General features: G+C 35.2%; 1 protein-coding gene across 1 annotated transcript; it reads right to left on the bottom strand.

The window, feature by feature from the left end:
• Window positions 1-1,644: 1,644 nt before the first annotated feature.
• nherf2 (NHERF family PDZ scaffold protein 2) lies at window positions 1,645-15,658 on the bottom strand. Its single transcript, XM_026225335.1, has 7 exons — window positions 14,784-15,658; window positions 13,700-13,930; window positions 9,455-9,691; window positions 6,281-6,475; window positions 4,104-4,257; window positions 3,607-3,821; window positions 1,645-2,147 (listed from the first exon to the last, which is right to left on the bottom strand). Exons 1-7 carry the CDS (start codon window positions 15,015-15,017, stop codon window positions 1,944-1,946), a joined length of 1,470 nt encoding a protein of 489 aa, XP_026081120.1. The 5' UTR covers window positions 15,018-15,658; the 3' UTR covers window positions 1,645-1,943.
• Between the last annotated feature and the right edge of the window lie 526 nt (window positions 15,659-16,184).

Here is a 16,184-nt window from a genome sequence, read left to right as displayed (position 1 = left end):
ATATATTTAAGAAAAATATTCTGTTTATAAATCAAGTATATTTATCTATAATATAAAATACAATATATAAATATATAAATGTATATGTAATGTAATGTATATGTAAATATTTTCAAATTATATACTGTATGTGTGCGCATTTATATATATATATATATATATATATATATATATATATATATATATATATATATATATATATACATAATAAATAAACACAGTACACACTAATATATTATGTAAACAAAAACTTTTATTTTGGATGCGGTTAATCGCGATTTATCATTTGACAGCACTATTAATTAACCTATTCTACTCACGTTTGTATGTAAAATCGAAATTTACGCAAACCCCTAACGAAAATTAACCATGGTTTTACTACAAATAAAACCAAAAAACCATGGTTACTGTAGTTAAACCATGGTTACCACAAATTAACCATGGTTTTGCTATATTAACCATAGTTTAACCATGGTATTTGTAGTAAATCTGTGGTTTTACAAATGGCCGTCAATACGCCAAAAAACCATGGGTTACTACAGTTTTACTATAATAAAACCATGGTTCTTTTTCGTAAGGGACATTGCTTTAAAAAGCGTCGCTAGACATCCCCCCCCTCCCCCCCCCACAATTTATTTTTTGTGAATTTCCAGTGCAAACTCATTACGCACACTATTTATACTACAAAATGTCTTATAATAGTGCATAAATTCGCGACTTTGGACCTAAATATTATACAATTTAACTGTAGCTATATGTCTAGTGAATATTGTGAGGCTTTAAGAGTATATTAGCTAGGGCTGGGCGATAAAACCATAACTATAATTATTGCGATATAATTTTCCTCGATAAAAAGAGTTCATTGAGTGTGGGATATAATGTTTTTTTGTGCCAAAAGCGGAACGAAATAGCGCTAATCCGTTATCAGCATCATTTACAATGGATTAACTGTAGTAACACTTTCTATGGTTTTCAAAGGTGGGATATTAATATCGAACTTTATAATATTAATTTAGACGTATTAAAGGAGTAATGTAATATAATTACCGTTTTGTTTGTGAAATGACTGGAAAAGCGTGAAGTGTCTGTCTGATCATAAAGAGTAGTTTACAACCACAATTAATGGTCTGGTTTCTACAACTTTCACTTAAGAAGCAAAAATCCTAAAACTTGAGAGAACTAGAGAATTGAAATGTATTGTGATAATCATAGGTTTTGACTGTTTTGAGTTTTTCTGGTTGTATCGCCCAGCCTTCATATTAGCACAAAGATGATGTGATCTGGTCTCATGTGTTTACCGTGTAAAGATCTCTGACTCAAACTTCTCTTCCGCTTTTCTTCTCACTGTACATCTTCTCTTAATAGTGCAAGATCATGACTTCTTTCTTCAGGGATTTGTACCTACAACCTTTGGCTTCTCAGCTCGACGTTCACTTGACGTCTTTCGATGACTTTAACTATTGCAGTTACACTCTCTCTTCACCTTTCCTTCAGTATGTCTTTCCTTCCTACTGTTTCTGCCTTGCAATGACGTTTTCTTACTCTCTTTTCATTCCTTCCGTATTTTCTGGTCTGTGGAAACAGCTGTTGCATTATTATCTCTGAGAAAGAGAAGCAATGTGATGGCAGGAAAGCCACTTCAAAAAGGGGAACTTGTGCGTTATTGGGTGAAATAACCAACTGGCTAATTGTGGAACACTTCGTAGAAACAAAATGCAGGCTTATGTTAAACACATAACATGATAACATGATGTCCAAACCTGCCGCATTTCTGTTCAAAACATACTTTCAGATCTGCTTTTAACACACATCAGCCTGAATCCAAACTCATCCTTTTTTGATAAATTCACACATTTCTAATCCGGTCTAAGCTGCATGTATTTGGTCTGTGTGTCGGTGGAATCTGTCTATAACTAAGGTGAACTTTCTGATGTTTGTGCTGCTCAGAAGTTGCTGAAGATTTGCTGTTTCTTGCTCCAGTCCATAGGGGGCGCTCTCTTGTTGGGCCGTTTGGCCCGGGCTTTCTGCTTGGCCTCTGCCGCGGTCAGACTCAGATGCAGACCGCTCTCCCGAAACGGATCCTCAGACTTCACATCTCGCTCTGGTTTACGGGCGTCATCGCTGGAGAGATGGTCAGAATCTGTGTGCTGTGAAAACACAACACAGGGTTTTTCTTGCATGTATTATTGCTTTAATCAAAATATATTATGCCTCTCAAGTATTCCATCAAATCAATAATCTTAGCTTACATTATGGATCATTAAAGTAAATATTTCCTTCAATGCCTGCTTTGCACATTACGTTTAATTTCACATTTTGCTGGATTTCAAGCATCAATAAAATAAAAGTGTAATACAGCTTTAAATTCAGCTTTTTCCTCATACATTAGAATGTATCCTGTTTAATTTCATGTTTTTCTAAGCAAAAAATAATGACACTGATACATGTTTATACATAATGGAACCGTTAATTAAACAGTAATGTGTTGATAGTGCAACTACTTTGAATATTAATATTTTGGCATTGCAAAATAATTGTGAATGAAAAGGGACTCAGAATAGTCAATATCATATTTAATACAGATAAATAACTCATCCTGCAGACTCGCAAATTAATAGGTGTTTTTTACGTCAATTTGATGATTACAGCAGACTGAAAACACACATAACCATAAACAACTGAGCGGATATAATTTCATAACGAAGTGTGTCACGAGGCTCAGTGAAAGCATGTCTTACACAAGACATCCACTATAATCTCATTCTGTGTGAGAGCAGGGTGATCACATATTCTTTCATGGATTTTAATAACTACTAATGCTATGAGTTGATTATTATTATTTTTATTAATTGCAATTAATCCCACCTAACATTAAAGTTTTTAAATATACTTTTATATTTGTCTCGTCTTTGACCATATTACCAACCTTTTTTTTTTATAATTAAGTCAAGTATATCATATGAATACATTATTATTTAGTTAAATAATAATTATTATTAATTATTATTAGCAGTAGTTTTATCTTTACATCAACGACAACAATAATAATGATTTTAATATTAATATTATTAGCAACAAAACAATCCATAATAATAATAATAAACATTTAGATTAATTAATCATTTATAATATAATAATTATATATAATTAATTAAAAAATTAATATTAATATAAAATTAATATAATTTTTGCTGTTGTTGGTAATAATTTAGATTAATAAATAATTAATAATATACATGCAATGTACAATATTTTAATATTATATTGTTAAATTATTATAATTCCCATTTTTATTACATTAATAACATACAATTTTAATAATTTATAATTTTAATAATAAAATAAAAATAAAAACAATAATAATAATGATGATATCATATATACAATTATTATTATGTTGTTACCAAAAACAGCAAAAATAATATTAATTATTTGTATTATTAAAATAAAATTATATATTATTATTATTATGATCAACAGCTATATTAAGAATTATATTATATTTATTATATTTATTATTAAATATTTCAACATTGTTTTTGCACAACAAAAAAATCTAATCAAATCAAAGTAGCCCACTGAAGTTGTGATTTTCCTTGCCCACACCTTGTTGCTGCTGTCAAAGCTGCTGATTTCGGCGCTGGTCTCTGATAACGTGGACCGAGAGGAGGAGCTTCTGTGACTCTGGTGTCTTGGGGAGCCGTTGCTGATTGGTGGGTCAGTTAGTGTGATGTTGATGATTGGTGGAGAGATCTTGGGGGCGTCTGGGACCGCGCTGCGTGCTTCAGGACTCTCTATGATCGGCCCGTCCACACAGTCCTCTGTTTGAAAGAGATGATTACTGACACGCCACCTAGATATGAACTAGTGCTAGTTTCTATCTGCACAGAACATTACAAATGTTTGCATAAAGCATCAGCCGTGTTTTGCATAAACTTTCCTAATAGTGATCACAGGAGCAGTCAGGTGAGGCTAAGTCAACACAAAACATTTAAACATCATCTTTCCAGTTAAGTTTCCTTCTGTGGACTTTCCCAGAACTCCCTGGTCACGTTTATGAAAATACTGCTGATATACTCTAGGTGCAAACACGTGCGCTGTACCTTTAAGATGAATGGATGTGGGAATGATACCCAGTCGGTTAAAGAGCTCGTCTGTGTCGGGATCCACCACCAGCAGACGGGTCTCTGTGCCGCCCGCTTTGACCAACGCCACCACCTCAGCGTGACGCAGACCCTCGATGCTCCTGTCGTTCACCTGGACACACGACACACACCGAAGAGAGAGACTTTAACTCCACACTAACTGCACACTTTCTGTGCTAAACCGTTTGCAGGATTACATTTCAGGCTTTAATTCAACTCCAATACATCCAACTACACAAGCTACACCTAAAATAACAAAACGAGAGCGGGAGAACCTGTACATATCTATAGAACAGCACAGCATACGTATACTGAACTATATCTTTATTTATCATATCATTATTTATATGTTTAGTTTTTAAATCATAATATGGGAATATACTATTTTTATATTACATAATAATTTAATTATATTTTTTATTAATTATATTACAATATTTTAAATGGAATATTTTTAGATAGTTTTTGATATAACGTAACAATATAAGTTTTATATTACACAGTAATATAACTGTATCATACTGAACTATATTATTTATTATATTGTTATGTCATATTATTATTATAATACAATATTATTTTGACATTGCATAAATATAAAATAATAATTAAACAAAAATCATAAATATATATATAAATATAAAATTATACCATGATAAAATAAATATAATGTAATATTATACTGAACTAAATTATTTATCATATTATTACTTACATTTATTTATTGTAATATGTGAATACAATTACAATTACACACACACACACACACACACACACATATATATATATTATAATTAAATAAAAGATATATTAAATGTAATAAAATTTTGCATATCTTTTGTCTCAATACTTTAAAACAAAGAGAGATGGAAGAGAGAATGATTAAAACTCAGTAGAACAGTGCCATGTATCCAAAATGTACACTTGTTAAACTATATTATTTATTTATTATATTATTAATTATATTTATTATATTTATATTACATCATTTTTTATTTTACATAGTAATATATTATAATATTACACTGCATTATTTATTGTAGTGTTGTTTGTATTAATTTATTATATTATAATATACTAATTATAATTACTTACTATAATATAATGTTAATTTAAATGCTGATTGTAATACATTTAAAGTTTTTTTTTTATATATATATTTTAATACATGATAATTGTGGGTCGGCGTTTGTCCAGCAGATGGAGTCTGAGGCGCGTTACTTTCACTTTCTGAGGAACTTCCTCTTCCTCTTCCTCTCTTTGAAGAAGCCTTGCATAACACTTTCATCTGACATTTGTCTCTGTTTCTCCAGCCATGTCTGTCTGATAAACACAACCTGATGTAATGCACGCGAAAGTCTTGACTTTTATCAGAAATAATAAAATGTTTGTCACTGACTTTCTAATAAAGCCAAGTACTCCATGTGACTCCTGTGGTTTAACCTCAGTTTAGTGAAGCAACTCCAGTGCTTTGTTTGCAAGAAAACAATTATTTATGTGTTATATAGTTACTCAACAGCGAAAAAATATCCAGCGCATTCACAAAAGCACTTTTGCTGCTTAATATTTCATAAATAACGTTGTGAATTATGTTTTGTTTTACAAAAAAAAAAAAAAGCACTTGTGAAAAAGGTGAAAAAATGCTCTCGGATTTAATAAAAAATATCCTTGTTTTTTGAAGTGTTTTGAAGATGAACCGAGGACCGACACAAGGGTGAGTAATGAAAATTTTCAACTATCAGCTATCAACTTTCCCTTTAAATTCCTAAATGTAATACTTGACTATAAATAAGTGTTTTGCTAATGATTCTCAAATGCATTCAGAGACAAACACTGCTGAGTGAGTTGAACACTGTTTGTCAGTCATAATTACTGATCTGTCTGTGATAATTACAGAAAACGGATGAAAATTAAATCCATTAGGATGGATTTGCTCTCTCTGACGATCACGCCATCACACACACACACACACACACACACACACTGCTCTAAAACAGGATGCTCTCATTAAGCAGTGGATGAACCAGGCGTTCCTCTTGATTTACGTAATCTGCCTCTCTCCAGAAGTCTAATTTAATCTAATCCTGTGCTGCTAATCTGGGCTAATGTAGTCTGGAGTAATCCGGTGGGATCACCTCGATGAGCCGGTCTCTGGGCCTGAGTCCCGCGCGCTCCGCCGGAGAGTCGGGGTCCACCGAGCGGATGAACTGACCCACGCGGGACTTCTTACAGTGCAGGTTAAAGCCGTAGCCCTGCTCGCCGATGGTCATGTGACACAAGCGAGGACGCAGGTCCTTCGTTTCCACATCCACCTCTGACAGCATCTCCTCCTGGAGAGAGAAAGGGAACGAAAGAACATTAATGAACCTGAGAGGAAGTTTAGCTCAACAGAACAGGAAAACAGACGCTTTTAACTCCAACATTAGATAATGAGTTGATTTAAAGGGATAGTTCACCCTAAAATACTGTCATCATTTACTCACCCTCAAGTTCTTGTATTAATAAACACAATATAGACTCAAAGAGTTGCTGGTAGCCATAGATTTAGACTTCACTACTGTGAACTATCCCTTTATTTTCCAGACTGAGATAAATCAGAGGAATGCTGCATTCTGTATATTTACTCAATAAAATAATCCATATTTATTCCTTTAGACAAACAGAAATTCTCATCAAACTGTCTTTACAGGTAAATTTTTCTCAAAATTCAGCATTAATATTTTTGGATTATATACATTTTTTGTTTGCATGAAAATGCCAACAGATCGTTCTACATGTTGGTCAGAGGATCCACTTCCTGTCTAAGTGGGCACTTCTTGGCCAGAATTGGATGCATTATGGCTCAGACTTCATGCAATTTAGTCAAAGGTCCAGATGCGCTAGTATTTATGAACAGATAATTAATAATAAGCAACAAGTTTCACATTACAAGCGTTACCAGTACAGCCATTCAAATACTAAGTTAATGCAATTACAAACACTTTATATGTCAAACAGTTATTTTAATAATTTTAATTTAGTTATAAATATTTAATGGTAAAACTGTATTCCATTACATATTTTTTATGCAATCATTTATACATATCTATAAACAGTTGCACTGTTGTTTTATAATAAATGCTAATAATTAATTTGCCTTCAGTTCACAGCAATTCACGTGAAAAGTTGTTTTTGACTTAATATCATAAATATTTATTGAAAAGACTGTCTTCTATTACAAAATGTGTAAGCATTTGAATTTATAGTCTTATTTATATCACCTAAATACACAACTGTGGTTATTTGTTATTATTATTTTTGACAATTAATCAGCCTTCAGTTGTGGACACAGGAAGTCACAAGCAAAAATTAGTTTTTAATTACAAATATTGTTTTGCATAACTGTCTCATTACATTACAAAATATTTATGCACTAGTTTATGGTAATTTTTTTCATTAAAATGATTAAATTAGCCTTTTTTATTCAAATGCATTAACAACTTATATGCAAAACTGCATTTGATTAATATTATAAATATTTTATTTTTAACTATGTTGAGGTGTTGCCACAAGGGGCGCCATAGAGCACATCAATATTAACGGTCTGTTTTCTTCTTCTACAGTCAGCTTTCTCATTCAGGTCAATTAGTGCTTTAATAATGACACATCTGGTTTACAGTCACATGGCTGAAAAAAAAAAACTATCATTCACTTAAGAACTTGTTGACACAAACAACAATACACATTCAAAAAGACTGCTTCCTGCAGGATCTTTACCAGACATTCACGTCTGCATTTGCGCAAAAGTTTCTGGACAAAGAGAGAGAGGAACAAACGGTCCTGTCTGATATCATATGCTCTATTATATGATATTTGCACGACCCTGGGCTGTGCAGAAGGACGTGTGAGCATGTGTGCGTGACCATTGGCTCATTTCCTTCAAGAAGTGAAACACGCCCAGCAGGAATAAGGACATTCTGTGAGACACCATGTCACTTCCTGTTCTGAGACAATACAAGGGTGGTGTCTGTTTGTGTCCCATGGGGTAGAGTGACTGAAGAACCTCGCCTTACACACACATGTGCTTCAGCTCCTGAGGCTGAGACGCCGCTTAATCTAATCCCACACACACACACAAACAACACCCTCAATGAATTCTGGGAAAATACCCAGAAATCAGACACCCAGGACAGGAGAGTGGGGACAAAAAGCAGGTAAATGAGAATTAAGGTCACACAGAGAGAGTGGAAAGATGAGGACAGCAAATGAAAGAAAAGAGACAGATGCTAATATAGTTTCACTTAAAGGGGCCAGATCTATTTTTTTTTAGCGTCTGATGTTTCCTGAGGTCCACCTGTACTGCAAAAAGTACTTTAAGCTATTTTGATCAAATTTTTTCATATTAATTAAGCACATATTTCACAATCTATAATGTTAGTTAAGGTTTCTTGTGCAAAAACAACAACAACAACAACAACAAAATCCCCAGCTGTAATTAAGTCTGATAAACGGACTGATTTTGCTACTGTACCTTTAAGGCTTCCAAACATAGTTTACTTACTATATACAAAACCATTCAAGAGTTTGGGATCAGTAAGATATTATTTATTCTTTGTTATTAAATAGTATTTATTTGTTAAACTATTTCTTTTAATTAAAATTTCTTAAAATTTTAATTAATTCCAGCAAGGGTGCATTAAATTGATTAAAAGTGACAGTAAAGACATTTTTAATGTTATTAAATATTTCCATTTCAAATAAATGCTGTTCTTTTGAACTTTATATTCAGCAGAGAATGCAATAAAATGTACATTTCCGCAAAAATATGAAGCAGCACAACTGCATTTAACATTGATTATAATAAGAAATGTTTCTTGAGCAGCAAATCAGCATGAAAAAGATCATGTGACACTGAAAACATTAAAATATATCCAATTCCAAAAGTTATTTTAAATATTTATAACATTTATAATATTTAGTTATTTATAACTGTAATAACATTTCAAAATATTAATGTTTTTACTGTATTATCAAATAAATGCAGCCTGAGCAGTAGAGACTTCTTCCAAAAATATTAGTACTGTACCTTTAAGGCAGAACTCTGTGTTGATTGGCCTTGTATGGTAAATAATGTACTCTCTATATTCTTGTAGATATGTGAAAGCATTTTTTTTAAATGTCCAGACATTTATACTGTATGTATCAGAGTCTATTCAAACTAACTGCACTTTGAAATACAAATACCTACCAATACTAACACTAATTGAGTTACTTATGCGTTACAGGCTTGCAATGAGCTCCATCATGAAGGCCGTGCGGCTGAAACTCACCTGTGTGCTGGTCTCTGATACGCTGGGGTCAGTGCTGAGGTCACGCACCGGTTCGGTCTCATGTTCGGGCTCGGGGGTGACGCTGGGCTCCACAGTGAGTTTGGTGAAGGGTTTGATCTCTGCTTCAGTCTTGTGTTCAGCGGGTGACGACAGAGGCACAAACACGGGTGACGACAGACGGGCATGAGCTCTGTAGAGTGGAGAGCCGTTCATTACTCCTCCAGCGCTGCTGGGACTCTACCAGGAGACAGTAAAGTAGACATTCAGCTGAATATTTTATCCTGCACAATGAACCTGAACATCTGTGGTAGGTGTTCCTGTACACACGTCTGCTCCAGCGGTCCAGCGTGTGAATGGCACTATTGTTCGAGTGGTGTTTGTGGTCTCATGCCGGTGTTTGGGGAAGCTGCTTTGAAACTGTTGTTTGCCAAGAAACAACCTACTCATAATTTAAATGAGTGAAACCACAGTCAAACTAGCCTTCTGTATGACTTCGGTAGAAGATATCACTCACTACACTGGTGAACTAATAATAAAGATCTAAATAAAACTATGAAATCAAATTAAATCAATAAACAACAAGAGGCTGTGCGTTACAGTGATTTGGGTGTTTTTAAAACTCCCTGAACTGGTAAAAACACAGTTATCATGAGACTTCAAGTGGTTTCATGCTTATTATATTTCATGCAATTTAATAAAATAGTTAAATCAATACAGTAATATCACAAAAGAACCAACAATTCTTCCACCAAGTAATTTAGTTCATTAGCCAAACTTCAGGCTTTTCATGGTTGCTAAGCAACATAGCAACTTGGCTAATTAGCACGCATCAAATGTGGCTCATCCAATCAGAATTAAGAGTCAGAAAAGAAAGAAGCTTAAAGGTGCACTAATCAGTTTCTGAGAAACGCTGTTTAAAGGCGGATCGGCCCAAGCACCAGAACACACTTGTAGCCAATCACCAGTAAGGGGGCGTGTCCACTCATGATGGGGGAGGGGCCTGTTGCTGGAATACATTACGCAACTTTAACATCTGATTTTAAAATCCTAGGCATCAAATACACCTGATGATTCTGTAGATGTTTACAGAGGTAAACCAAGCACTTAAAGGCGGACGTACACGGTGCGATTCTGAAGGTCGGAACTTCGTGAGCCCTTGCACATGTCACGATTGAGTTTATCCGAAAATCACACTACACGAATTGACTATGATTTTACACGCACCATTCATAAAAATATAGATTCTGAGGACAAAATATTTTTCTTTGTGGCAGCTGTGGCTTGTAACATTCAAAAAAAGAAACGAAGACATGGCAAAGAGAATGGCTGAAAAGCAGAGAAACTTTCTGTTCTTGATAAACAACTCGAGGTAATAAGGCTATTTCTGAATTTTAGTCGGTTTGCCGGAAATACAACAGGTATATTCATTCATAAAGCTTAACTGTAAATTTGGCACAATTCATAATAACAAACAAAAAATAGAGCTGTATAATTAACCTAAATTACAATATAGACTATTTATATACATGATATATTGGTTTTATCATTTTCTGATTGGTCCAATTCAGATGGATCGCCAAATCGTCTCGTTCAACCGCACATACGACATGAATTTAAACCGACTGCGTCGAAAATTAAACGGGAGGTGCTCGTAACATTCTCGGATCGGCTCGTAATTGTTAATTAAATTAAAATTAAATATAAACATGTTTAATACCCTTCAGCCGAATGGCATCAAAGTCTGAAGTTCATTCATACACTACGTGTGTTTTTTCACAACTGACTAAAAGCTTGTTGACTCGTTCAGACAGTAAATTAGGCCAAAAGTTAGGTTGTGTTTTATATATATATATATATATATATATATATATATATATATATATATATATATATGTATGTATGTATAACAAGAAATCAGATAACTGGAAAAGCCACACTTTTAGTTACATTTAGTTGCTTTCCAATACTGTTCGATTGAATCCCACTGCAGCTAATAATAAAACAAACAATAACACGACTGTGAGATGACTGTGTGTGGATTATGTTGTTTACAGGACTCTTGCTGTGTGTTGATCCGCAGCGTCTGCTCCCTAAGCAGGTGTCAACACACCTCACCAGTACTGGACACATCGAGATCAGTAAAGAGCTTAGACAGCTCCAGTCAAACACCTCTAGATGAAGCCAGACTGAAACTCCTGATGGAGGGCAGGTGTGTGTGTGTGTGTGTGCTAAATTTATCCCTCATGTCTTACCACACACATACTGTAATCTTGGCCATGGTTGAACTCATAGCAGTGTAAATCAAAAATCTGATTGTCCTAAAATGTAATATTTTGAGACGTATCCAAAGACTTGCATAAACTTAAAAATATGCACATTATTAGCAATCAGGACACTGTCCTTTCTATAGTTTGAGTGTTTGTCTTACATGCTAACAGTCGAGTGAAACACTGCGGTCAGGTTATTCTTGTTGTGTGTGAAGCCACATTTAGTCTGATCAGATGACGTTCTTTGCAGTGGTGTCATTTTAGTATAACTGATAAACTAAATACTTTTTGTAAATATTTTGTTATGCTTATTTTAATAACCCTGCTTTGCATAGTTTTGGGTTTGAAAAATGTCACACAACCTGTCCATGTTCGCCGCCCTAATTTGACTAGCTTCTATCAAGGGATTTCCATTGATTGGACCTTGTCCAGTCTTAATTTTATTAGTAAAACCCTGGTGTTTCTGTGAAAAACACATACACGATACAAGCGTATTAAGTAGATCAAGAATACTTTTTTTTCTAGATTAAACTTAACTTTAACAAAACAGAGCACACTGAATTTAATTAGTTTCATTTAGTTATTAAATTAATATCATTAACCAGTCTGAATACTTAGCTTTATTAAGAGGTCTTAAAGGGATAGTTCACCTAAAAATGTAAATGCGGTCATAATTTACTCACCCTCAAGTTGTTCCAAACCCGTATGAGTTTCTTTCTTCTATTGAACACAAATTAATCTTTTTTGAAGAACATTGGTAACAAAACAGTTGATGGTAGCCATTGACTTTCACAGTGGCTTCCACATATATGGGATAAAAATACTATGGAAGTCAATGGCTACCAGTAACTGCAACATTCCTTAAAATATCTTGTCCTTTCTTTCTTTAATCATACAGGTTAAGAACAATGTGGTGAAAAACAGGGTGAGGAAAAGATAACAGAATTTTCATTTTTATGGGTGTCCCTTTAAAAAAAAAAGTGTTGAAAGTTTAAATTAAATATTAACACAAAAATTTGGCCCTAAATAAGCAAATGCATGGCTCATTTTGATTACATCAAACACTAAATGATTATTATTAATGCACGCTGTTTAATAATCAGCAAATAAAGGTTACAGTCTATCTCTCCATTCTCTTTCAAGTAAGAAATGTGTCAATTCTGCTTTCAGTTCAATCCATTGATAACTCTTAGTACTTGTGAAGTAGATTTAAATAATTTACCACAATTTCATTTATATACTTAAAAAAAACATTTTTTTTATAAAAAAAGTAAAAAATTGTGTGACAATAATAAATCACAATTTCTTATAATGCACTATATGTCAGAGTTGGAAATAGGCTAAACGTGTAATTCATTCATATCTTTGAATTGTTTTGCATTATATGTTACCCTAGACCTCAAAATCAGTCATAAGTGGCACAGGTATATTTGTAGCAATAGCCAAAAATACATTGTATGGGTCAAAATTTTTGATTTTTATGCCAAAAATAATTAGGATATTAAGTAAAGAGCATTTTCCATGAAGATACTTTGTAAATTTCCTAGCGTAAATACATCAAAAATGTATTATCATGATTTATATGCATTGCTAAACACTTCATCTGGACAATTTTAAATGCGATTTTCTCAATATTTAGATTTTTTTGCACCATCAGATTCCAGATTTTCAAACAGTTGATTCTTGGCCAAATATTGTCCGATCCTAAAAAAAAAAAAACCATACATCAATGGAAAGCTTTAATGTAATTCTACTGAATTCTGGATTCCCGGCCCTATTCTTTGTACAGTGCAAGCTAAATATAGCTCAATGCTCCTCTCTGGGCTGGATTTCCTCCTTGACTTCCTCTCATGGAGTCTCCAATATACAGAGATTGAGACTGTATGGGCACTACATTCTGATGAACAGACTAAAGTCTGATGGTGATGAGATGTTTCACTTACTCAGATGCAAGCACTCATATGAGAGGTCTTCTCACCTTATTAATGAAGATGCCCTCTGAGCTCTGTCTGCTGTAGGAAGGGGTGGCGGGGTCTCGCGGGGAGGCGCGGGGGGAGGACGCCGCTGAGGAGCGAGAGGACAGAGAGCCCATCTCAATCGCCCTATCCTCCGTACACGGCAGACCGTGAAACTTCAGGAACTCATCGGTGACCCGGTCCACCACCAGCAGCCTGGTGCGGTGCTCCACCTCCAGGATCCTCTGAACAACCTGAGAGACACACAGAGTGTAACACTCCTAAACATACCAACATGTGATTTTGGTACAACTGGTTGGAACAATGTTGGGACCGAAAATGTTTACTGTACGAACACGAAGCTTATCGGGGGAATGCTAAAGTTTTGCAAGTGAACACAAAGCTTGGAAGAAAATACATAAAGTTCATTGTGGGAATGCAAAAGTTTTGTGAGCAAATGTAAAAGTGTTGATATTGAATACAAAGTTTCTCTGGGAAACGCCAAGGCATTGAATTATAATTGTTCATCCCTTGTATACCATCACCACGTCCTTTGGAACTCCTCAACATATCAAATCCATGGTATGAAAATGATGTACTCAGTATGATATTGAGATTTAATATAGGCTATTATAGGTCTATCAAAACAGTACTTTTATATAGGCTACAAATGTTTTGAGGTGGCATTAGACACTACAGTAAAAAGTAATCGTATGGCACCGTTTAAAGAGGCCGACAATGGTTTTAAAGTGGTTTCCACGGTAGCCCAAGTGTTTGTAAGGGTGGAGGGGAAAGTTGTGTAGGTTTTCCAGAGGCGATACTGTAGTGTTTTCTTAACATCAGCACACAATGATCCAATCTTAAACAAATACCCAATGCGCTGTTACCTCAGTGTGGAATAAAACACACTGACTATGTTCCAAAACATGGTGAGATCCCTATATAGACAGCACTTGTGGGTCTCGCGTGTTTTTGGAACTTTCGTTCGCACATGGAACGTTCGTCAGAATGATTCCCCTAATTGCTGTCTAGGTAGGCAGCTCACCAGGTTGACAGGCACATCCCTGTGAAGTGGTCCGACAGGTTCTCCTCTCTCTCTCTCGTTACCTGCTGATGCGTCTCTCCCTCCACGTTCTCTCCGTTCACCTCCACCACCCGGTCGCCGGACTTGAGACCGGACAGGTCCGCGGGGGACCCCGGCTCGATCCTGCGGATGTACTGCGCTCCTCGGTTGCGTTCCCCGTGCAGATGAAATCCGTAGCCACGATCTCCTTTTGTCACATAACACAGCCGTGGACGGAGCTCCCGCTCCAGAATCTCTCTCTCCAGAGTGTTGGCCATATCCAGCTGCAGACGTGTGCGATCACAACACAAATATAGCCTGCTCTACAATATTATTCGTTTGAGGAAACTTTTGGAGGATGCATTTTTCCACATGCTGTGTCTGTAGGCGTTGTTTCTTATTTATTTAACAGTACATAATAAACGAAATGTAATAAAAATTCAATATTAAAAATGTGATATATAGATACAATTTTTTTATATAAAAAACAAGCTGAAATAAAACTAAAATTAACGATTTAATCCGAACGCAAACTTGAGCACTAAACGCCTTACGTGCGTAAAACCGTGTTCTCCGTTTGATTAAAAAAAATCCTGCTTGTTACAAAAAATGTCCACTTCAGTTCGTGTTAAAAATAGATGTTTACTCGAGTGTGTCTTCCTCTAAATGACTCTCTTCATCTCACAAACAGTCCACTAAGTTCAGAATCAGTAGCCGTTCGTCCAGCCCAGCTTCCGTCAGTCACGCATCCCACGAGCGTTCACACGGTTTACACGACACGCATTCTTCTTATAATGTATAATAACAGAAATCAGTAATAGCGTGGCTCTGGAGTTCAGTATCTGAGCACGGAACGCATCAGTATGAGACAGGTGGAAGAGGATGAGAACTGTGAAGTGTGTGTGTGTGTGTGAGAGACAGAGATAGAGAGGATTGGAGAGATCAGATGTTGGATAAGTCACAGATATCCATGCGGAACTCTTCCTTTTCACGTGTTTTATGGACAGATCTGGGATCAGCTCGTGTTAGCCACACTGGTTCAGTAATAGACACACAGCTGACCTGCAGCAGAGATGATCGACTGCATTTAAAACAGGTCAGATCGCCCACACGTTCAGCTGCAGATCTGCAGGACACTGAAACCATTCAGCTAGAAGACAGTGGGGATACACAGAGTACAATGACTGCATAACTCTAAATATAGTGTAATCTGATCAGAGACTGTGATCAGGTGCTTTTCTCATATTTACAAATGTGTGTGGGTGCGAGTGTGTAAGTAAACAAGGATTTCATCTGTATTTTTGTGAAGTATTTACATTTTTCTTGGCAGTCCTGCCCTCTAGTGTTGACGACAGTTGAGGCTTGAATTAAATCAAGTTTTCAAGTTTTCATATATTGAATACTAACTAGCAGAAATATGAATCCCCCAAAATATTAAAGGGCAC

Source organism: Carassius auratus, chromosome 1, assembly GCF_003368295.1.
Source record: "Carassius auratus strain Wakin chromosome 1, ASM336829v1, whole genome shotgun sequence".
NCBI lineage: Eukaryota > Metazoa > Chordata > Actinopteri > Cypriniformes > Cyprinidae > Carassius > Carassius auratus.
This window is presented reverse-complemented; position numbering and strand designations above follow the sequence as displayed.